Source organism: Cetorhinus maximus, chromosome 5 (genome assembly GCF_964194155.1).
Source record: "Cetorhinus maximus chromosome 5, sCetMax3.hap1.1, whole genome shotgun sequence".
Lineage (NCBI taxonomy): Eukaryota > Metazoa > Chordata > Chondrichthyes > Lamniformes > Cetorhinidae > Cetorhinus > Cetorhinus maximus.
In genome coordinates, this window is record NC_135883.1 from 37,259,239 (window position 1) to 37,284,472 (window position 25,234).

A 25,234-nucleotide genomic window follows, 5' to 3' on the forward strand; every position below is an offset into this window, starting at 1 on the left:
AAAGCAAAATTCGGTACCGAGCCACAAAAAACAATATTAAGGCAAATGGCCAATAGCTTGGTCAAAGATAGTCTGGAAGGAGGGAAACCAGGTAGCGAGACGGAGAGGTTCCAGGAGGGTATTCCAGAGCTTAGAGACTGAGCAGATGAAGGTTTTGCCACTAATGTTGAGGCGATTAACATTGGAGATGCGCAGATACCTCGGACGGTTGTGGGGCTGGAGGAGATTACGGAGGAAGGGCGGGGCGAGGCAATGGAGGGATTTGAAAAACAAGGTTGAGGTTTTTAATATCAAGGCATTGCTAAACCTGGAGCCAATGTAAGTCAGCAAATATGGGTGTGATCAAAACTTGGTGCGAGTTAGGATACAGCAGCAGAGGTTTGAATGAGTTCACATTTATTGAGGGTGGTAGGCTGGCCAGGACAGCATTGGGATAGCCGAGTTAGAGACAGGACCTGGTTATAGGACCTGTTTCAGCAGTAGGCGCTGGGTTACTAACATGACACCACAGGGTCAGGGTTACAAGTAAGTTTGCCACTGTATTTAACTTTAACAGACAGAGAGTCAGAGGAAGGGGCCAGTATGCATGGGATTCTGCCTCCCAACCCAACAACCCGGACTGCACTCAATTTACATTCCCACTGATTTTGCAGCCATTTAAATAATGAACAGACAATTTACAGGCCTACTGCCTAATCACTGCAGGCCCTAACCCCCATCTTGTACCGCAGGGAGATCAATGGGGCTGTAGTTAACTTACCCCACTGAAACCCACACCATGTTCTCCAATTGAAGTGAACACTGTCCTGATGCCTCCACAAGCAGCTATGTCATTCTAGGCAGATGTGGTAGCGTAGTGGTTATGTCACTGAATTTTACCTGCCGTGGAGCTGGGTGGGAGTCTGATCCAGGAATGCATGGATTGGCAACTCCCAACCACGCCTTTGAAAGATGTCAGATAATGCGTGTCACGGCCAATTAACAGCCGCCTAGCAGGGAGCACCAGTGGGCAGCGTGGCCAATCAGCCATGAAAGGTGGGACGTGGGGCACAGAGGGATAGGCTGTGAACTAGAAGTAGGTCACGGTCACCCATTTAAAGGGAGCCAAGGCACGGGACTGTGGGAGCTGCACCAAAAAGCATTCTTTAGACACTCGAGCATTTTGTGTGGAAGAAATTAAATTCCTGTGCAATAGGTAAGAGCTTGTTTATAAATGTGGATGACTATTCTGCTAGCTTGGAAGCATTCAGGACCTTTGTGAGGGAACAAAGACATTGAAATGCAGCTGATCCATTCCCTTGATGAATAACAAGTGTTTCGGGAGATATTGGAAATCAGCCCTTTAACTCTCTTTGTCTCTCTACAGATGGCTAAGCGAGTGCAGCGGGCCCAAGACCAAGGATGGCCCCAAAGTTTGACAATGACTCCCTGGAAGTCCTCTTCCAGGCTGCAAGTGGTAGGTGGGAGATCCTCATGCCAGTCGAGGTGAAGAGGAGACCTCCCAGCCAGACAAAAGTAGCCTGGACAGAGGTTGCAGCAGAGGTTAGCAGCCTTGAGGTCATCCAGCAAACCTGGCTGTGCCAGAAAAGGCTCAATGCCTTTTGAGATCTGCAAGGGTGAGTGTGCCACTGCTCTCGAGGTGGACATATATGGAAGGGATGGAAGGGTGTGGCGTGGGTCAATTAGGGAATTGTCTTGTGTGTTGGCCCAAGTACGTAAAATGGCATGATGAAAACATGCCACTCTGAATGGCAATGGGGTTATGGAGGGGGCGGGGGAACCACAACACCTTTAGCTGGCAAAGATCATTTGGAAAGGTGTGCTGCCAGCGTAATACATAATAGCCACAAGTTGAAGGCATGATTGTAGCACAGCGTCATCATAACGATTTTCTTCTTCAATTGCAGGAGAAGAAGGTGCATAATGCTAGAGGGAGGAACAGGACCGGAGGTGGTCTCCCAAACTTGATTATCTTGACGACCATCGAGGAGTAGGTCCTGGATTTGGCTGCCAATGAATGGAGCTGGGTCATAGGTCAATGCGAGATCGGAGGTGGTGAGATTCTGAGGGGCGTTTTTAACATTCCAGCAAACACTACTGAAGGGGCTGGGGAGCGAAGAGTGCATGAAGCTGGGGAAGCTGGCAGGAAGGTAGCATTTATGGTTTGTGACTTTGGAGGCTTGCAGACATCAGGGAGGAAGGTGGCCTCTATGACTGAAAGTCTAAGCTTCAAACACTGGTTCACATCTCCCAATGGTTCCGGTTTGCAAGGAGGAAGCGTGTGTCTGCAAACTCACCTCAAAGAATGAAGATGCCCCTAACAGATGGTGCCTTAGAGAGTGCAGTCACAGCTAGCATGCACCTCAGTGGGTATGAGCACTTGGGCTGTAATAAATAGGCACACTGGTAAGTGCACATCACTGTCACAAGAACAGCTGGTGGAGACTGAGAGGGAGAAGGCCTGTGCCGCTCAGAGGAGTGCTGGAGGTGATCTAGATGCTGAGCCCCAGGCTGATGAGGAGTCTCTGGAGTTGTCCATCTGAGCCAGCAGATGCTGGACATCCAGCAAGGTGTGTGGAGACCTGGCAGAGATTCCAGAGGGGTTGCACATTCTGTCTCAGACATTGGAGGAGTCCATCCAGGCCATGAGTGCTGCGATCACCTGTTCAACAGAACACCCGGCTTCCTCCTTTGACAGACTGGCGGCTGTCATAGAGGGCCAAACTCAGCAGGTCACTGATCCGACAGTGGGTATGCGTTCTGACCTGCACTCCATCACTTTGTCTCTGAGCTCCAGGGCCCAGAGCCTGGGCGAGAGGGGTATCAGAAGTCTGGAGTCACACCCAAGTCCTGGTCACCCTCAGGAATTCAGAGAGGGCTACATCAACCTTATGGTGGGTGGAAGAGCAGCTGCAGACACCATCAGGAGGGCACCTCTCATGGCGCTTCTGATGGGGATGCCCTATGCCACTGGCACAGATGCCTCTAGGCACCACAGTGACAGATGGGTGTCCTGCCACTGTGCAGGAGACCCCCACCACACAGAGGCCCTCACGGCCTCAGTGGACAGCCATCAAAATTATCCCAGAAAAGGGGGTACAACAGTCAGCAGCCGGTCTTCGTGGCTGCTGGCAGCGAGCAGGGAACACCACACTGCAACACTCTGAAATTGTTAAGGAGGAAGTGTTAAATAGACTGTCGGTACTTAAAGTTGACAAGGTACTGGGACAGGACAAGATGCATACAAGGGTATTGAAGGAAGTGAGAGTAGAAATTGCAGGGGTACTGGCCATAATTTTTCAGTCTTCCCTAGACTCAGGGAAGGTGCCAGAGGACTGGAGAATTGCCCGTGTTCAAAAAAGGTTGTAAGGATAAGCTCAGCAGTTACAAACCAGTCAGTTTAACTTCAGTGACTTGTGAGAAAAATTATTACTCATGGAATAAAAGGGACAGTAGCAATGTGGATACAAAATTGGCTGAAAAATAGGAAACAGAGAGTAATGATCAATGGATATTTTTGGGCTGGAGGAAGGTTTGTAGTGGAGTTTCCCAGTGGTTGGTATTGGGACCCTCGCTGTTCCTGATATATATTAATGATCTAGGTCTTGGTGTACAGGGGACAATTTCAAATTTCTGCGGATGATACAAAGCTTGGGAGTGTTGTGAACTGCGAGGAGGACACTGTAGAACTTCAAGAGGACATAGACAAGTTGGTGGAGCGGGCAGATAGGTGGCAGTTGAAGTTCAATGGGGAGAAGTGTGAGGTGATGCATTTTGGTAGGAAGAACATGGACAGACAATATAAAATAAGTGTGAAATCTTGAAGGGGTACAGGAGCAGAAAAACCTGGGTGTACATGTGCATAGGTCATTGAAGGTGGCAAGACAGGTGGAGAGAGCAGTTAATAAAACATATAGTATCCTGGGTTTTATTAATAGGGGCATAGAATACAAGAGCAGGGAGGTTATGCTGAATTTATATAAGACACTAGTTGTACCTCAGCTGGAGTATTGTGTACAGTTCTGGTTGTCACATTATAGGAAGGATGTGAACAACATTGGAGAGAGTACAGAAGAAGTTTACAAGAATGGTTCCAGGGATGAGAAGCTTCAGCTATGAGGATAGATTGGAGAGGTTGGGACTGTTCTCCTTGGAGAGAAGACGACTAAGAGGAGATTTGATAGAGATGTTCAACATCATGAGAGGGCTGGACAGAGTAGATAGGGAGAAGCTGTTCCTGCTCGTAAAAGGATCAAGAACAAGAGGGCACAGATTTACAAAAGAAGCAAATGTGATGTGAGAAAAAACATTTTCCACACAATGAGTGGTTCAGGTCTGGAACGCACTGCCTGGAAGTGTGATGGAGGCAGCTTCAATCGAGGCAGTCAAGAGGGCATTAGATAATTATTTGAATAGAAACAACGTGCAGAGGTACGGGGAAAAGGCAGGGCAATGGCACTTGGTCATAATGCTCATTTAGAGAGCTGGTGCAGACACGATGGGCCGAATGGCCTCCTTCTGTGCCATTAAAATTCTGTGAAGAAAACCCCACGTTAGTTAAACATGTGTGCCTTTCTTATTTGTGACATTTGAACATTGTTTGAGTTATTGTGAACATAAATGAGTTATCTTTTTACATGATTCTCTGGCAGCATTTGTTCATTATCTCCATGTAATGTGGTGGTTTTTGATTTGGATTTGCTGTCATGGGAGTTTATGATCATGTGCATCCCTCTGTTTGACATTATTCGGTGACTCACATTGCTCTTAGGCAGCCCGAGCATTCAGGTCAGGGAGCTGACAAGAGAAGGGTGCTGAGGGTCAGGAAGGTGTCACTGAGCTGCAGACAATCTGCTATTGGAATTTTCTGAGTATCAGAGCATTTTTTGTCTCATGGACATCTAGACCCTCCTGGCTCCCAAGCAAGCTTAAACACTTGTTAACGAGGAATTTAAAAATGGCTTGCAGGCTTCCGATTTCAGGGCCCGTCCGCCTACCGTATTACGGCGGACTTGGGTGATGATGCCAGGTTTGCCACCCGACATCTCGACGCTGGATTTTACTTTGCGAAGGTAAATTTCAGCCCTATATTCCAGTCCAATTCGAGTGTAAGTTCCACCGCGGCAGTTTGAGAATTTGAATTGTTTTTAAAAATCCAGGAATGAAAAGCGGGTCTCAGTAAAATCTGTTAGATCGTCATTAAAAGCCATAATATCCTAAGGTGAAGGGATACCTGGCCTCCTTAGTCTGGCCTATTTGTACCCAGCCTATATACTCCAATCCTGTACCGACTGAGGGATAAGCATTGGCCAGGCCAATTCAAAACAGTGGCTGTGGGATCGTTTACATCCACCTGAGGGGGCGAAACGAGGCCTGAGTTTAACAGCTCATCGGAAAGATGGCATCGCTGACAGTGCAGCACCAGAGGTGTGCTCAAGTGGCCTGGAGTGGGGCTTGAGCTTTCTGAGCTACAGCTGAGATAGGCATGCACCACTTGAGACTACTTTTCTTTATCCGTGTTCAAACAACGCCCAGCGTCATCTGGTTTAGTGAAAGTTTCAAGATATTTCACAGTGGCCAGAACAGAATGGGCCTTCATTCATTGTTGGCGGTATCGCCCATATTTAGATTTACAGCATTTTGATGTTTGAATTGGCTCTTACTTCACTTCCAGGCTTGGATATTGTCCACTGTTACTGTCAATCTGTAAGTTCAAAGGTGAAGAAGTGATTAATTTTCTATCTTGTTTCTGACATTAAGCAGACATTTCCAGGAACTTGGACACCTAACTCTCATGATGACTGAGAGCGCGTGCCTGAATTCACACTATGTGTTCCCAAGATTCAAAACTCTGTGGCAGCAATATTAAAGGTGGAGGTTTAACTGGGAAGAAGCCCAGGGCAAATGTCTTAAGGGAAAGTATTTGGAAAATTGAGGGCACAGAATGGTTTGGGGAAATCACACCGTGTTACCAGACCTTGTTTTTAAAGTGCTCATAAATTCAGCATTGAGCTTTACCATGCCACTGAAATCTCTCGATTACACTGATTGTGTGACACATTTGGGCTCCTACTGCCCTCTGCTGGTGTCCACCTCAGTTCCCTTCACTCTTGCTGCGGAATCTTTCAATGCCCACCTGAGGGCTGACGTCTCATCCAACAGGGCAGCACTCCCTCAGCTCGGATTGTGTGTTTCTGGAATGGAGCTCAAACCCATGACCTTCTGAATCAGTAATAAAAGGGCATAAAGGAAAATGACAGCACTTTACAGCTCAATGGATTAGGTATTTTGTGAAACACAGACTCAGTTCCAATGTAGTTAAACTCAACAGCCAATTTGATTACAGCACCTTTTCACACACAACATATAATGCTAGTGATCAATCTTTTTCTGGTGTTGGTTGACAGAGAGAAATATTGGTTAGGATATTAGGAGACTTGACTTCCTTCCACACTGGCCTAAGGGGGCAGACAGAGCCTTGGTTTAACGTCTGAAAGACAGCACCTCCGACAGTGCAGCACTCTCTCAGTACTGCACTGGAGTGTCAGCCTGGATTTTGTGCTCAAGTTTCTGAAGCCAAAATATATGCATAGCCTAGGTATTCTGATTTGAAGAATTAAGTGAGAATTTAGAAGAAAAGTTCTCACTAAGAAGGTTATTAGAATATGGAACATCCATTGCAAATGGATGTTGAATCTGAGATCCCGGGGGTTATTTAAAAAGGAACTGAGTATGGTTTTTTTTATTCTCTTGTGGGATGTGGGTGTACTGGCTGGGCCAGCATTTGTTGTCCATTCCTAATTGTCCTTGAGCAGGTGGTGGTGAGCCACCGCCTTGAACCACTGCAGCCATTTGAAAAGGAAGAACAGAAAAAGATACAGGAAATGGGATTACAGTATACAACTTCAATTGAAGAGCTTAGTGTAGGTATGATGGACTGAATGGCTACCACCTGTGCAGTAATTTTAGTCATTCTATGAATGAAGAAAGCACTGAGTTCAAACAGAGATACATCAAACGCTTGGTCTACAGTACTGACGAATTAATCATTGTACCTGAAAAGACGTGGAGTCAGTTTCTGAGTCTGGTGTAGTAAATTTTGCAGCTAATCGCCTAATGTTATAAGAAGAAATGATTATCAATCACTCTGAATAAAATGAAGTGTAGTCACTGTTGTAATGTAGGAAATGCAACAGCCAATTTGCGCACATCAAGCTCCCATAAACAGCAATGTGACAATAGTCAGATAATGTATTTAAGACGTTGTCTGAGTAATAAGTAGTGACCAGGACAACAGGGAGGAGTCAGTTGCACTTCTTCAAAATAGTGGCCATGGCTTTTTTTTACACCCACCTGAGAGGGCAAACAGAGCTTCAGTTTAACATCTCACTTGAAAATGGCACCTCAGACAGTGCAACACCCCCTTAACACTGCACTGAGAGTTTCGGTCTAGCTCACTTGCTCAAGTACCTGGAAGCAGGGCTTGAACATATGATCTACTGACTCTCAGACAAGTGGGCTACTCACTGAGCCACAGCTGACACCAAGAGCTGTTGTGCCAATGTCTACAAAATGCACCCAAAACACAAGCAGGATATAAACTATGGTGATGAGTAGTCGTACCGTTTTGATTTGGATCCATCAGTAGTTACCTACAAATCAAAAATAAATTAGAATCAATTCCAAATAGAGGATAATATAAAAGTTAAGAGCCAGCACCTGATAACCAAAAGGTTTTGCAGTCATGGCTTGTAGATTAGCAAGATGTTTTCAGCACTCTGTGATAGTCATAGAACATAGCCATAACTGCCAGAAGGAGGCCATTCAGTCCATCAAGTCCACGCCAGCTCTCTGTAGATCAATCCAATCAGTCCCATTCCCCCACTCTATTTCAGTAGCACTGTAAGCTTATTTCCCTCAAGCACCCATCCAATTTCCTTTTGAAATCATTCATCATCTCTGCCTCACTCTCATAGGCAGTGAGTTCCAGCTCATTACCACTCGCTGAGTAAAAAAGGTTCTTTATCACATCCCCCTGCATTTCTTGCCCAAAACCGTAAATCTCTGTCCTCTCGTCCTTGCACTTTCAGCTAATGGGAACAGTTTTTCCTTGTCTGTTCTAATCTTGTCCACTTCTTTCAAATCTCCCCTCAATCTCCTTTGCTCCAAAGAGAACAACCCCAGCTTCTCTAACCTAACCTTGTGACTAAAATCCCCCATCCCTTGAGTCATTTTTTAAAAAAAATTAATTCATGGGATGTAGGCTTCGTTGGCTGGGCCAGCATTTATTGCCCATCCCTAGTTGCCCTTGAAAAGGTGGTAGTGAGCTGCCGCCTTGAACTGCTGCAGTCCATGTGGTGTAGGTACACCCACAATGCTGTTAGGGAGGGAGTTCCAGGATTTTGACCCAGCGACAGTGAAGGAACGGCAATATATTTCCAAGTCAGGATGGTGAGTTACTTGGAGGGGAACTTCCAGGTGGTGGCATTCCCATCTATGTTGCTCTTGTCCTTCTAGATGGTAGTGGTCATGGGGTTGGAAGGTGCTGTCGAAGGAGCCTAGGTGAATTCCTGCAGTGCACTTTGTAGATGGTACACACTGCTGCCACTGTGCGTCAGTGGTGGACGGAGTGAATGTTTGTGGATATGGTGCCAATCAAGCAGGCTGCTTTGTCCTGGATGGTGTCAAGCTTCTTGAGTGTTGTGGGAGCTGCACTCATCCAGGCAAGTGGGGAGCATTCCATCACACTCCTGGCTTGTGCCTTGTAGATGGTGGACAGACTTTGGGGAGTCAGGAGGTGAGTTACTCGTTGCACGATTCCTAGCCTCTGACCTGCTCTTGTAGCCACAGTATTTATATGGCTGGTCCAGTTCAGTTTCTGGTCAATGATAACCCCAGGATGTTGATAGTGGGGGATTCAGTGATGGTAATGCCATTGAACATCAGGGGGCACTGGGTTGGATTCTCTCTTGTTGGAGATGGTCCTTGCCTGACACTTGTGTGGTGCGAATGTTACTTGCCAATTGTCAGCCCAAGCCTGGATAGTGTCCAGGTCTTGCTGCATTTGGACATGGACTGGTAAATCTCCTCTGCATCCTCTTAAGAACCCTCACATCCTTCCTAAAGTGTGGTGATCAGGACTGGACGCAATATTCTAGCTGTAGTTTAACCAGAGTTTTATAAAGACACATAAATTCTCTGCTTTTCTACTCAATATCTCAATTTATGAATCCCAGGATCCCATATGCTTTGCTAGTTACTCTTTCAATATGTCCTGCCACCATCAAAGACCTCAGCACATGCACTCCCTGTCCCTGCTCACTCTTTAGAACTGTGCCATTAAGCCTGTACAGCCACCCTTCTGCCGAAATGCATCACCACACACTTCTCTGTATTAAATTCCATCTGCCACTTGTCTGTCCATTCTGCCAGCCTATCTATGTCCTGTTGCAGTTTATTGGTATCATCCTCACTGTCAGTCACACCTCCAGGCAAATTTTGAAATTTTACTCTGTATTCCAATACCCAAGTCATTCATATATGTCAAAAAAAGCATTGATTCTAGCACTGATCCATGGGGAACAACAGTCTACCATCCTCCAGTCTGAAAAAGAACCATTTACGACTGCTGTTTTCTGTTCTTCAGCTGACCTTTTATCCAGGGTGACACCAACCCTCCCATTCCACAAGCTTCAGTTTTGGTAACCAGCCTGTTCTGTGGTATTTTGTCAAACGTTTTCTTAAAATGCATATGGACAACATCCATTTAATTCTCTTCATCAACCTCCTCTGTTACGTCATCAAAAAATGCAATTACATTAGTCAAGCACGATCTGCCCTTTACAAATCCATACTGATATATCAAAAACTTGGTAGAATTTTGTTGCATCAGCACCATAATATTTAAAGTGCATCGGGTTTAAATTTCCACAGTTCTGGTGACCGATGGCTCAGGACTGCATTGTTTGACCAACCTAGCACACTTCTTATGAATGGCCAAACCAGAGAGATGGAGAGTGGGGACAGTGTGGGGAGCAACACAGCAGGGGGAAGAAGTAGGTCCTTACTCCCACCATGGAATGGGGGTGCGCCAGCTCTACAGGTGCACTGGGTGCGTTTGAGATGTTTCCATAAAGCCTTCCACAGCCTCAGCATGTCCCAGAGCACGTCACAGCCAGTGAGGTACTTTTGAAGTGTTGTGACTGCTGTAATTTAGGTAACACAGCATCCAGTTTGTGCGCAAGGTCCCACAAACAGCAATGAGATAAATGAGTTAATCTGTTTTAATGATGTTGGTTGAGAAATCAATTATGGCTGACCCACTGGGGAGATCTCGCCTGCTTCTTCAAATAGTTCTGTGGAGTCCACCTGAGAGGGCAGACGAGGCCTCAGTTTAACACCTCATCTGACAAAGCAAAACCAGCTCACCAACATAAACAAAGAATGTCTTAAGGTTGTACTGTACCGCTTTCGGAGTATCTGGTGCTGTTTTAGAGTCCCTGAATATAATGAAGCTGGAACCATCCGAATCTTCAGGACTCCTAAAAGAATCAGAAATATATGAGGGGCCATTCATTGGGTCTGAACACATTATAATTCATTCTGTGCCACTACTCAAACACATTTTACCAAGCACACCTGAGGAATCTTATTAAAACTAACTCTGCAAGGAGTATCAAACACCTATCCAAACAATCGCATGATCAATTTAATTCAACCAGCCGAATCCAAAAATCAGGCAAGAACAACTTATATCTATGTAGCGCAGTTAATGTAATAGAATATCCCAAAGTACTTCATAACGAGACAATATTTGGCATAATTGCTATATTTATAAATAATATTTACATAATGAGTAGTGCAGTAGAGGCTCTATATGTGGACCTTCAAAGGGCATTTGATAAAAATACTGCATAGCAGGCTTATTTGATATTAAAAGAACAGTGGCAACTTGGGTTCATACTTAGCTAATGGATAGAGGCAGGCAGCAGTGAAAAGTTGTTTTTTGTGACTGGAGAGAAGTTCGTACAGGTACCCAGCAATTAGTGTTAGTACCATTGCTGCTCTGATTCTCCATAAGTGACTTGGGTTTGGGTAAAGAAAGTATGATTTTGAAGTTTGCATATGATATTTAAAAAATTGGCAACATTGCAAATAGTGAGCCTGGTAGTAGAAGATAACAGGAGGATGGACAGATTGGTGAAATGGGCAGACTCATGGCAGGTGCAATTCAATGCAGGTAACTGTGAAGCAATGCAGAGAGAAACAACATGGAATGGCAGTATAATCTAAATGGTATTATCTTGAGGGGCTGCAAGATCAGAGAGGCCCAGTTTTCCCCCTGATTTCCACTGATTTCATTGATAGCACTGTCAATGAAAACTTCCATCACTTTGTTGATGACTGAGAGTAGCAATTAGATTTGTCCTGCTTTTTGCAGACAGGGCATACCTGGGTAACTTTCCAGTTCGTCAGGCAAGTGCCAGTGTTGTAGCTGTGCTGGAACAGCCTGGCTAGGGGTGTGGCTAGTCCTGGAGCACAAGTCTTCAATACTACTGCCTGAATGTTGTCAGGGTCCATGACCTTTGATGCATCCAATGCCTTCAGCCGTTTCTTGATATTGCTTGGGGTGAATTGAATTGGCCAAGACTGGCATCTGTGATGCTGGAGACCTCAGGTGAAGGCTAAGATGGTTCATCCACTCTGCACTCCTGGCTGAAGGTGATTATGAATGCTCCAGCCTTGTCTTTTGCTTTCATGTGCTAAGCTCCTTCATCATTGAGGATGAGGATGTTCGAAGAGCCTCTTCCTCCCATTAGTTGTTTAATTGTCCATCATTAATCATGACTAGATGTGACAGGACTACAGAGCTTTGATCTGCTGATTGTAGGGTCATGTGAGTCTTTGGAACTCTCTTCCTCAAAAGACAGTGGAAGCAGAGTCTTTGAGTACTTTTAAGGCAGAGCTAGATAGATTCTTGATTAACAAGGGGGTGAAAGGTTATCAGGGGTTGGCAGGAACGTGGGGTTGAGGATACATTCAGATCAGCTATGATCTTATTGAATGGCGGAGCAGGCTTGAGGGGCCAAGTGACCTACTTCTGCTCCTAATTCATATGTTCGTATGTATATAGCACGGTGATAGTGCCACATCTCATAATAGATGGTGTCCTCAGTGTGAAGATGGGACTTGGTCTCCACAAAGACTGTGCAGTGGTCACTCCTATCAATACAGCCATGGACAGATGCTATGTGACAGGCAGAATGGTAAGAATGAGGTCTAGTAAATTTTTCCCTCTTGTTGGTTCCCTCACCACCTGCCACAGGCCCTGTCTGGCAGATATGCCCTTCAGGACTCAGCCAGCTCGGTCAGTAGTGGCACTACTGAGCAGCCACTCTTAGTGATGGACATTGAAGTCCCCTATGCAGAATATGTCCTGTGCCCTCAGTGCTTCTTTCAAGTAATGTTCAATATGAAGGAATTCAGATTCATCAGCTGAAGGAAGGTGGTAGATGATAATCAGCAGGAGGTTTCCTTGCCCATGTCTGACCTGATGCCAGGGGGCTTCCCAGGGTCTGTAGTTGAAAACTCCCAGGCCACTCCCTCACAACTGTGTACCAGTGTGCCGCCACCTGTGGTGGGACAGGATTCACCCAGGGATGGTGATGGTGGTGTCTGGGGCATTGGCTGTAAGGTATGATTCTGTGAGTATGACTATGTCAGGCTGTTGCTTGACTAGTCTGTGAGACAGCTCTCCCAATTTTGGTTCAAAAATCCTCAAATGTCAGTGAGGACAACCTTGCAGGGTCAGCTAGGCCTGTTGTGCCTTTGTCACATCTGGTGCCTAGGTTGGTGCTGCGTACTCCATCCTGTTTTATTTTTATTGTACTTTTCCATAACATTTGGTACAACTGAGTGGCTTGCTAGACCATTTCAGAGGCCATTGAAGTGCCAACCACATTGCTGTGGGTCTGGAGTCACGTGTAGGGCAGAGCAGGTAAGGATGGCAGATTTCCCTAAAGGACATTAGTGCACTAAATGGGTTTTTACAACAGTACGGTTGTTTTCATGGTTATTATTACTGAGACTAGCTTTTTATTCCAGGTTTATAAACGAACTGTATTTAAAATCCCCATGGTGGGACTTAAACTCATGTCTCCAAATCATTGGCCAAGGCCTCGGGATTAGCAGTCCAGTAACATAACCACAGTGTTACTGGACCCCCATAGCAAATAGACCATAAGACCATAAGACATAGGAGCAGAAATTAGGCCATTCGGCCCATCGAGTCTGCTCCGCCATTCAATCATGGCTGATAAGTTTCTCAACCCCATTTTCCTGCCTTCTCCCCGTAACCTTTGATCCCCTTACCAATCAAGAACCTATCTATCTCCGTCTTAAATACACTCAATTACCTGGCCTCCACAGCCTTCTGTGGCAATGAATTCCATAGATTCACCACTCTCTGGCTAAAGAAGTTTCTCCTCATCTCTGTTCTAAAAGGTCTTCCCCTTTACTCTGAGACTGTGCCCTCGGGTCCTAGTCTCTCCTACTAATGGAAACATCTTCCCCACGTCCACTCTATCCAGGCCTTTCAGTATTCTGTAAGTTTCAATCAGATCCCCCCTCATCCTTCTAAACTCCATCAAGTATAGACCCAGAGTCCTCAAACGTTCCTCATATGTTAAGCCTTTCATTCCTGGGATCATTCTCGTGAACCTCCTCTGGACCCTCTCCAGGGCCAGCACATCCTTCCTGAGATACGGGGCCCAAAATTGCTCACAATATTCTAAATGTGGTCTAACCAGAGCCTTATAAAGCCTCAGCAGCACATCCCTGCTTTTATCCTCTCGAAATAAATGCCAACATTGCATTTGCCTTCCTAACTACCGACTCAACCTGCAAGTTAACCTTAAGAGAATCCTGGACTAGGACTCCCAAGTCCCTTTGTACTCCAGATTTCTGAATTCTCTCCCCATTTAGAAAATAGTCTATGCCTCTATTCTTCCTACCAAAGTGCATGACCTCACACTTCCCCACGTTGTATTCCATCTGCCACTTCTTTGCCCATTCTCCTAACCTGTCCAAATCCTTCTGCAGCTTCCCCGCCTTCTCAATACTACCTGTCCCTCCACCTATCTTTGTATCATCTGCAAACTTAGCCAAGATGCCCTCAGTTCCTTCATCTAGATCATTAATGTATAAAGTGAAAAGTTGTGGCCCCAACACTGACCCCTGCGGAACTCCACTAGTCACCGGCCACCATCCTGAATATAGTGGCATTGCATTCAAGAACAAGGAAGTTACAAATCTTTACAAATCTCTGGTTGGACCTCAGCTGGAGTGTTGTGTATAATTCTGGGCACGAAACTTTAGGAAGGATGCCAGGGCCCTGTGGAGGATACAGAAGAGGATGATATTGTGGATGAGGGACCTCAGAGAGATTAGATAAGCTGGAATTGTTCTAGAATCAGGGAAAGTTAAGAGGAGATTTAAGAGAGACATTCAAAATGATGAGTGGTTTTGCTGGAGAAAGTGAGTCAGTAACCAGAGGTCATAGGTTTAAAATAATTGGTAAAAGAACTAGAGGGGAAATGAGGAGAAATGATTTCACATAGGGGGTTATGATCTAAAACACATTACCCAAAAGGGTAGCAGAAACAGATTCCACTGTAAATCTAAAAAGGCAATTGGATAGTTACATGAAGAGGGCAATTTAACAAGGTTTGGTGGAAGAACTTGGGTGTGGGACTAAAGTGAACAGTTCACTTTAAAGAGCCAGCAGGCCCAATGGGTTGAATGGTCTCCTTCTGTACAGTAAAATTCAAAGGCCCAGAGCTCCCTGATTGCGGTGAACACTGAGGCGTTCGCTGCTATTGAGGGTTATAACAGCACAGAGGTTCCGAGGAGCTGATTCGGATTTGAATCCAGAGCTTCCGGTTCATCAGAAATGACTTTCTGGGATTAGTGATGATCGGATAGAATCGCGGATCAGGCTTGACAGGCTATGTGGTCTACTCCTGCTCCTACTTCTTGTGGGAGCCCGTGCTGATAGCACCCTTTGATCTGTCATCATGTAAACTTGGGCTGTTTGCCCAATATTTACTTAGTATTTTCTACCCTGGTTTATAAACGTTTTTCCTAGTACGCATAGAGGCTGCTCCAGGAGCACAGCGCTTTAAAGCGGGAGCAGTGTCAGAGCGCTTACCCCCTGATAGGCCCACCTCTACCCCTCAACACTGCTCAACCCACATCACAAAACTGCTCAACCCATCCTGTTCACCTCCCCTCACCCCTGACACTGCTCACCCCTCACCCCTGACACTGCTCACCCCTCACCCCTGACACTGCTCACCCCTCACCCCTGACACTGCTCAACCCTCACCCCTGACACTGCTCAACCCTCACCCCTGACACTGCTCACCCCTCACCCCTGACACTGCTCACCCCTCACCCCTGACACTGCTCACCCTTCACCCCTGACACTGCTCACCCCTCACCCCTGCCACTGCTCAACCCTGACACTGCTCACCCCTCACCCCTGACACTGCTCACCCCTCACCCTGACACTCCTCACCCCTCACCCCTGACACTGCTCACCCCTCACCCCTGACACTGCTCACCCCTCACCCCAACACTCCTCATCCCAACACCTGTCGCCCCAACACTGCTCACACCAACACTGCTCACCCCAACACTCCTTACCCCGACACCTCTCACCCCAACACTCCTCATCCCAACACCTCTCACCCCAACATCCCTCACCCCAACATCCCTCACCCCAACATCCCTCACCCCAACATCCCTCACCCCAACACCCCTCACCCCAACACCCCTCACCCCAACACCCCTCACCCCAACACTGCTCACCCCAACACTGCTCACCCCTCACCCCAACACTACTCACCCCTCACCCCTGACACCTCTCACCCCTCACCCCTGACACCTCTCACCCATCACCCCTGGCACTGTTCAGCCTTCACCCCGACGCTCTTCACCCCTCACCACAACACTACTCACCCCAACACTACTCACCCCAACACCCCTCACCGCAACACTGTTCACCCCTCACCCCTGACACCCCTCACCCATCACCCCTGGCACTGTTCACCCCTCACCCCTGACACCCCTCACCCATCACCCCTGGCACTGTTCACCCCTCACCCCTGACACCCCTCACCCATCACCCCTGGCACTGTTCACCCCTCACCCCTGACACCCCTCACCCATCACCCCTGGCACTGTTCACCCCTCACCCCTGACACTGCTCACCCCTCAGCCCAACACTGCTCACCTCTCACCCTGACGCTGCTAACCCCTCACAACACTCCCCAGCCCTCACCTCAACACCCCTCAGCCCTCTCCCCAACACTGTTCATCCCTCATCCCAACACTCCTCAGTGCTCACCTCAACAATCCTCACCCCTCACCCCAACTGCTCAGCACTCACCGCAACACTGTTCACCCCTCACCCCAATAGAGTTCACCCCTCAGCCCAATAGAGTTCACCCCTCAGCCCAATAGAGTTCACCCCTCACCGCAACAATGTTCAACCCTCACCGCAACACTCCTCACCCATCACCCCAACACCCCTCACCCCAAACCCCAACACCCCTCACCCCAACACCCCTCACCCCAACACCCCTCACCCCAACACCCCTCACCCCAACACCCCTCACCCCAACACCCCTCACCCCAACACTCCTCACCCCAACACTCCTCACCCCAACTCTGCCCATACCTCACCCCAACACTCCTCAGCCCTCCCCCCGACACTGCTCACCCCAACTCTCCTCACTCCAACAATCATCACCCCCACCTCAACACTGATCACCCACACTCCTCACCCCAATACTGCTCACCTGTCACCCCAAGACTGCTCACCCCAAGACTGCTCACCCCAATACTCCTCACCCCAACACTCCTCACCCCAACACTCCTCACCCCAACACTCCTCACCCCAACACTCCTCACCCCAACACTCCTCACCCCAACACTCCTCACCCCAACACTCCTCACCCCAACACTCCTCACCCCAACACTCCTCACCCCAACACTCCTCACCCCAACACTCCTCACCCCAACACTCCTCACCCCAACACCGCTCACCCCAACACCGCTCACCCCTCACCCCAACACCGCTCACCCCAACACTGCTCACCCCTCACCCCAACACCGCTCACCCCAACACTGCTCACCCCAACACTGCTCACTCCTCACCCCAACACCGCTCACCCCTCACCCCAACACCGCTCACCCCAACACCGCTCACCCCAACACTGCTCACCCCAACACCCCTCACCCCAACACCGCTCACCCCTCACCCCAACACTGTTCACCCTCACCCCAACACCGCTCACCCCTCACCCCAACACTGCTCACCCCAACACTGCTCACCCCAACACTGCTCACCCCTCTCCCCAACACCGCTCACCCCTCACCCCAACACTGCTCACCCCAACACTGCTCACCCCAACACTGCTCACCCCTCACCCCAACACTGCTCACCACTCACCCCAACACCCCTCACCCCTCACCCCAACACCGCTCACCCCTCACCCCAACACCGCTCACCCCAACACTGCTCACCCCTCACCCCAACACCGCTCACCCCAACACCGCTCACCCCTCACCCCAACACTGCTCACCCCAACACCGCTCACCCCAACACCGCTCACCCCTCACCCCAACACCGCTCACCCCAACACTGCTCACCCCTCACCCCAACACCGCTCACCCCTCACCCCAACACTGTTCACCCTCACCCCAACACCGCTCACCCCTCACCCCAACACTGCTCACCCCAACACTGCTCACCCCAACACTGCTCACCCCTATCCCCAACACCGCTCACCCCTCACCCCAACACTGCTCACCCCAACACCACTCACCCCAACACCCCTCACCCCTCACCCCAACACCGCTCACCCCTCACCCCAACACCCCTCACCCCAACACCCCTCACCCCAACACCCCAACACCCCTCACCCCAACACTCCTCACCCCAACACTCCTCACCCCAACACTCCTCACCCCTCACCCCAACACCACTCACCCCAACACCCCAACACCGCTCACCCCAACACCGCTCACCCCAACACCGCTCACCCCAACACCACTCACCCCAACACCCCTCACCCCTCACCCCAACACTGCTCACCCCTCACCCCAACACCGGTCACCCCTCACCCCAACACCGCTCACCCCAACACTGCTCAACCCTCACCCCAACATTGCTCACCCCAACACTGCTCACCCCTCACCCCAACACTGCTCACCCCAACACCGCTCACCCCAACACTGCTCACCCCAACACCGCTCACCCCTCACACCTCACCCCAACACTGCTCACCCCAACACTGCTCACCCCTCACCCCAACACCGCTCACCCCTCACCCCAACACCGCTCACCCCTCACCCCAACACTCCTCACCCCAACACCCCTCACCCCAACACTCCTCACCCCAACACCCCTCACCCCAACACTCCTCACCCCAACACTCCTCACCCCAACACTCCTCACCCCAACACTCCTCACCCCAACACTCCTCACCCCAACACTCCTCACCCCAACACTCCTCACCCCAACACTCCTCACCCCAACACCCCTCACCCCAACACCCCTCACCCCAACACCCCTCACCCCAACACCCCTCACCCCAACACCGCTCACCCCAACACCGCTCACCCCAACACCGCTCACCCCAACACCGCTCACCCCAACACCCCTCACCCCAACACTCCTCACCCCAACACCGCTCACCCCTCACCCCAACACTGTTCACCCTCACCCCAACACTGTTCACCCTCACCCCAACACCGCTCACCCCTCACCCCAACACCCCTCACCCCAACACTCCTCACCCCAACACTCCTCACCCCAACACTGCCCACCCCTCACCCCGACTCCCCTCACCCCGACTCCCCTCACCCCGACTCCCCTCACCCCGACTCCCCTCACCCCGACTCCCCTCACCCCGACTCCCCTCACCCCGACTCCCCTCACCCCGACTCCCCTCACCCCGACTCCACTAACCACTCAGTTATGGCTGAGCAGTTGGTAAAGCTGAGTTACTTACAAAATTCCTAGAGAGAAAGTTTAAACAACTGTCTTAACCTATATTTTTAAGTGTTATGTTTGAGATGCAACTCTAAATTCAGGAATCATACCACCAGTTCTCGAGAAGTTTTATATTAAGCTAAAGGAATCATTTTATTAATTTATACAAGTTAAATATATACACATGGCTACAAATTTCTACTATCATAACTTTTAACAAATTCCCAAACTAATCTCCATTAAGGCAACAGCAACCCATAGACTTAATCAAACACCAGGCAAAGCATTTTCACCTTACAAATTCAAAATAAGGTTCTTTTCACTTTGATTCCTGTGGAGACAGTTGGAATCTTAGAGCTGCTTTTGATCTCACATTGTCTCTGCCCTACACAGAAAACTACTGAAGTTATACCTGGTACAGCCCAGTGAATGTAAATTCTCATTGTATCACCAGCCTCTTTCAACTCTACCTTTTAACCATAAAACCCCTTTCATAGCACCAATTTTATTAGTAATATAAACATATTGCTTGGTATCTGCTAGCTAGGTGGTACTTTTCACCCCACTTCTTGAATGGTCTCTTCAAAAAATGAAAATATACTCTATCTCTCTAACATATCAAAACTAGTGCACATCAAAGCACCCAGACTATCTGGCTTTAATCCAATTAACACACACCCACAGAATAAACCTCTCTTTAAAAAGAAACATAGTTTCCAATAATACTATATACATTAATAGCATCATCCCAAAGCTCCTCACCCCTCATCCCAACGCTCCTCACCCCTCACCCCAACGCTCCTCACCCCAACGCTCCTCACCCCAACGCTCCTCACCCCAACGCTCCTCACCCCAACGCTCCTCACCCCTCACCCCAACGCTCCTCACCCCTCACCCCAACGCTCCTCACCCCTCACCCCAACGCTCCTCACCCCTCACCCCAACGCTCCTCACCCCTCACCCCAACCCTCCTCACCCCTCACCCCAACGCTCCTCACCCCTCACCCCAACGCTCCTCACCCCAACGCTCCTCACCCCAACGCTCCTCACCCCTCACCCCAACGCTCCTCACCCCTCACCCCAACGCTCCTCACCCCTCACCCCAACGCTCCTCACCCCTCACCCCAACGCTCCTCACCCCAACGCTCCTCACCCCTCATCCCAACGCTCCTCACCCCTCACCCCAACGCTCCTCACCCCTCACCCCAACGCTCCTCACCCCTCACCCCAACGCTCCTCACCCCTCACCCCAACGCTCCTCACCCCTCACCCCAACGCTCCTCACCCCAACGCTCCTCACCCCTCACCCCAACGCTCCTCACCCCTCACCCCAACGCTCCTCACCCCTCACCCCAACGCTCCTCACCCCTCACCCCAACGCTCCTCACCCCTCACCCCAACGCTCCTCACCCCAACGCTCCTCACCCCTCATCCCAACGCTCCTCACCCCTCACCCCAACGCTCCTCACCCCTCACCCCAACGCTCCTCACCCCTCACTCCAACGCTCCTCACACCTCACTCCAACGGTCCTCACACCTCACCCCAACGCTCCTCACACCTCACCCCAACGCTCCTCACACCTCACCCCAAGACTGCTCACTCCTCACCCCTAGACTGATCACCCTAATACTGTTCACGCCAACTCTCCTTGCCCCTCACCCCGACACTCCTCACCCCAACACTGTTCATACCTCACCCCAACACTTCTCACCCTCACCCCAATACTGTTCACGCCAACTCTCCTCGCCCCTCACCCCGACATTCCTCACCCCAACACTGTTCATCCCTCATCCCAACACCGCTCACCCCTCACCCCAAGACTGTTCATGCTGACCCGATACTCTCACCCCGATACTCTCACCCCTCACTCCGACACTCCTCACCCCTGACACTCCTCACCCCTGACACTCCTCACCCCAATGCTGTCCATCCCTCACCCCAACACTGCTCACCCCTCACCCCAACACTGCTCACCCCTCACCCCAACACTGCTCACCCCTCACCCCAACACTTCTCAACCTTCACCCCAACACTGCTCACCCCTCACCCCAAGACTGTTCATGCTGACCCTCCTCACCCCTCACCCCGACACTCTCACCCCTCACCCCGACACTCTCACCCCTCACCCCAAGACTGTTCATGCTGACCCTCCTCACCCCTCACCCCGACACTCTCACCCCTCACCGACACTCCTCAACCCTCACTCCGACACTCCTCAACCCTCACTCCGACACTACTCAACCTTCACTCCGACACTCCTCAACCCTCACTCCGACACTCCTCAACCCTCACCCCGACACTCCTCAACCCTCACCCCGACACTCCTCAACCCTCACCCCGACACTCCTCAACCCTCACCCCGACACTCCTCAACCCTCACCCCGACACTCCTCAACCCTCACCCCGACACTCCTCACCCCTCACCCCGACACTCCTCACCCCTCACCCCGACACTCCTCACCCCTCACCCCGACACTCCTCACCCCTCACCCCGACACTCCTCACCCCTCACCCCGACACTCCTCACCCCGACACTCCTCACCCCTCACCCCGACACTCCTCACCCCGACACTCCTCACCCCGACACTCCTCACCCCGACACTCCTCACCCCGACACTCCTCACCCCGACACTCCTCACTCCTCACCCAACACTCCACACCCCTCAACCCAACTCTTTACCCCTTACCCCAACACCCCTCACCCCGACACTCTTCATCCCTCACCGCGACACTCCTCACCCCTCACCCCGACACTCCTCACCCCGACACTCCTCACCCCTCACCCCGACACTCTTCACTCCTCACCCAACACTCCACACCCCTCAACCCAACTCTTTACCCCTCACCCCAACACCCCTCACCCCGACAATCTTCATCCCTCACCTCGACACTCCTCACCCCGACACTCCTCACCCCTCACCCCGACACTCTTCACTCCTCACCCAACACTCCTCACCCAACACTCCACACCCCTCAACCCAACTCTTTACCCCTCACCCCAACATCCCTCATCACGACACTCTTCGCCCCGACACTCTTCACCCCTCACCCCGAAACTCTTCACCCCTCACCCCGACACTCTTCACCCCTCACCCCGACACTCTTCACCCCTCACCCCGACACTCTTCACCCCTCACCCCGACACTCTTCACCCCTCACCCCGACACTCTTCACCCCTCACCCCGACACTCTTCACCCCTCACCCCGACACTCTTCACCCCTCACCCCGACACTCCTCACCCCTCACCCCGACACCCCTCACCCCTCACCCCGACACTCCTCACCCAACACTCCACACTCCTCAACCCAACTCTTTACCCCTTACCCCAACACCCCTCACCCCGACACTCTTCATCCCTCACCCCGACACTCCACACCCCTCAACCCGACTCTTTACCCCTCACCCCAACACCCCTCACCCCGACACTCTTCATCCCTCACCTCGACACTCCTCACCCCGACACTCCTCACCCGTCACCCCAACACTCTTCACTCCTCACCCAACACTCCACACCCCTCAACCCAACTCTTTACCCCTCACCCCAACATCCCTCATCACGACACCCCTCACCCCAAAACTCTTCACCCCTCACCCCGACACTCTTCACCCCTCACCCCGACACTCTTCACCCCTCACCCCGACACTCTTCACCCCTCACCCCGACACTCTTCACCCCTCACCCCGACACTCTTCACCCCTCACCCCGACACTCTTCACCCCTCACCCCGACACTCTTCACTCCTCACCCCGACACTCTTCACCCCTCACCCCGACACTCTTCACCCCTCACCCCGACACTCTTCATCCCTCACCCCGACACTCTTCATCCCTCACCCCGACACTCTTCACCCCTCACCCCGACACTCTTTACCCCGACACTCCTCACCCCTCACCCCGAAACTCTTGACCCCTCACCCCGACACTCTTCATCCCTCACCCCGACACTCTTCATCCCTCACCCCGACACTCCTCGCCCCTCACCCCGACACTTTTTACCCCTCACCCCGACACTCCTCGCCCCTCACCCCGACACTCCTCGCCCCGACTCTCCTCGCCCCGACTCTCCTCGCCCCTCGCCCCGACACTCTTCGCCCCTCGCCCCGACACTCTTCGCCCCTCACTCCGACACTCTTCACCCCTCACTCCGACACTCTTCACCCCTCACTCCGACACTCTTCACCCCTCACTCCGACACTCTTCACCCCTCACTCCGACACTCTTCACCCCTCACCCCGACACTCTTCACCCCTCACCCCGACACTCTTCACCCCTCACCCCGACACCCCTCACCCAAACACTCCTCACCCCTCACCCAACACTCCTCACCGCTCCACTCCTCACCCCTCACCCCGACACTCTTCACCCCTCACCCTAGCTCACATAGGGGAGTCATTGATCACAATATATTGGACTAATAAAAAGAAGAACCTACCAGAACAACTTACACATGCGGGTTCATTCAACTGTGCTAAAAGCAATGATCAAAGCAGATATCTGAAGTTTTCAACTGTTTGGAGCAGATCTTGCATGTGATTCAGAATTTCACTTGCTACTAAGATTAAAGTGCAGTTACCTGAGGTATTTTTTACAAACTTACTTCAATACAAGGTCAACTTGTGAAACACTGCTCAACTCCCTCTGTGTCCACTAGGATACATCAGAGCCCCGAGTTTGCCAAGTTCAGAAATAAAATTGGGGGAAAAAAAGAAAACATTAAATTAGAGTTTCAGAAAACAAACCCAACAAACCCAAAAACCTGATGACCTAAACTGAATCATCTTTATTTACTTTGTGAACTTGCATGCTTAATAACCAAATTCCCAATTCTGCAACTTAGCGAAAAGCTATTACCGAGGCAATTAACCCGTTACAGGCTTTTGTGGCAAATGTACGTTCAGGTGTGCTTGGGCTTTCTTTTCCAAGGTTTTTGCATCATTTTAATCTATTGCACCCCTCTTGGTACATGGTCTGTCTGGGTATCTTCAAAACCTCCATCTTGCCCTTGGAGGGTGAAATCTAACCGTGCGATATTGGTAACAAACACCACAATATGCATTTCTGAAATTCTTTCATCCATCGAATTTACAGCACAGAAACAGGCCATTCAGCCCAGCAGGTCATGTGGAGAATAAACACTGTTTAGTGGCAGTGTTTATTCTCCACATGAGTCTGCTCTCATCCCTCTTCATATCATCATATCAACATCCATATACACCTTTCTCCCTCATGTACTTAACCAGCTTCCCCATAAATACATCTATGCTATTCACCTCAACCACTTCTTGTGGTAGCAAATTCCACATTCTCACCAGTCTCTGGGTAAAGAGGTTTCTCTTCAATTTCATTGAATCATAGCAACTTACAACACAAAGGCCATTTAGCCCATCATGCCCATGCTAGCTGAGAGGAATCATGGTTAGCATTATGACACAGCGGATGGTAAATGCTGAGCTGTTCAAATCCCAGAGGGAAACTTGAAACAACTGTCGTAACTCATTTTGCAATTTGTCTGTTTTGAGATGCAGGCTTTGAATTCAGTAGTAATAAGACCACCAAGTCTCAAGAGGCTTTTAATAAAACTAAATTAAACATTTATTAATAAAAGGTTGCAAGCACATACATATGTCTACAAAATTACTTCTATAATAATTACAAAAATCCCCTAATTAATCTGACTCTCATTTACACCTCCGTTAAGGCAACAGTAAAATATAGAATCACAGAGAATCACAGAATCTCATACTGCAGACGAGGCCCTTCAGCCCATTGAGTCTGCACCGACACATGAGAAACACCTGACCTACCTACCTAATCCCATTTACCAGCACTTGGCCCATAGCCTTGAATGTTATGATGTGCCAAGTGCTCATCCAGGTACTTTTTAAAGGATGTGAGGCAACCCACCTCCACCACCCTCCCAGGCAGTGCATTCCAGACCATCACCACCGTCTGGGTAAAAAAGTATTTCCTCACATCCCCCCTAAACCTCCTGCCCCTCACCTTGAACTTATGTCCCCTTGTGACTGACCCTTCAACGAAGGGGAACAGCTGCTCCCTATCCACCCTGTCCATGCCCCTCACTCCTCGATCAGGTCACCCCTCAGTCTTCTCTGCTCCAACGAAAACAACCCAAGTCTATCCAACCTGTCTTCATAACTTAAATGTTTCATCC

General features: G+C 50.0%; 1 protein-coding gene across 1 annotated transcript in view; it reads right to left on the reverse strand.

Moving 5' to 3' along the window:
* The window catches only part of eif2ak2 (eukaryotic translation initiation factor 2-alpha kinase 2), a 91,659-nt gene that overhangs the window by 19,625 nt on the left and 46,800 nt on the right, over positions 1-25,234 (reverse strand). Inside the window, exons 10-14 of the mRNA XM_078541739.1 lie at positions 23,660-23,709; positions 10,466-10,541; positions 7,624-7,652; positions 7,056-7,113; positions 5,664-5,704 (exon numbers count right to left, since the gene is read on the reverse strand). Of these exons, the coding sequence (XP_078397865.1) occupies positions 5,664-5,704; positions 7,056-7,113; positions 7,624-7,652; positions 10,466-10,541; positions 23,660-23,709 (254 nt within the window). The remainder of the gene's footprint in view (positions 1-5,663; positions 5,705-7,055; positions 7,114-7,623; positions 7,653-10,465; positions 10,542-23,659; positions 23,710-25,234) is intronic.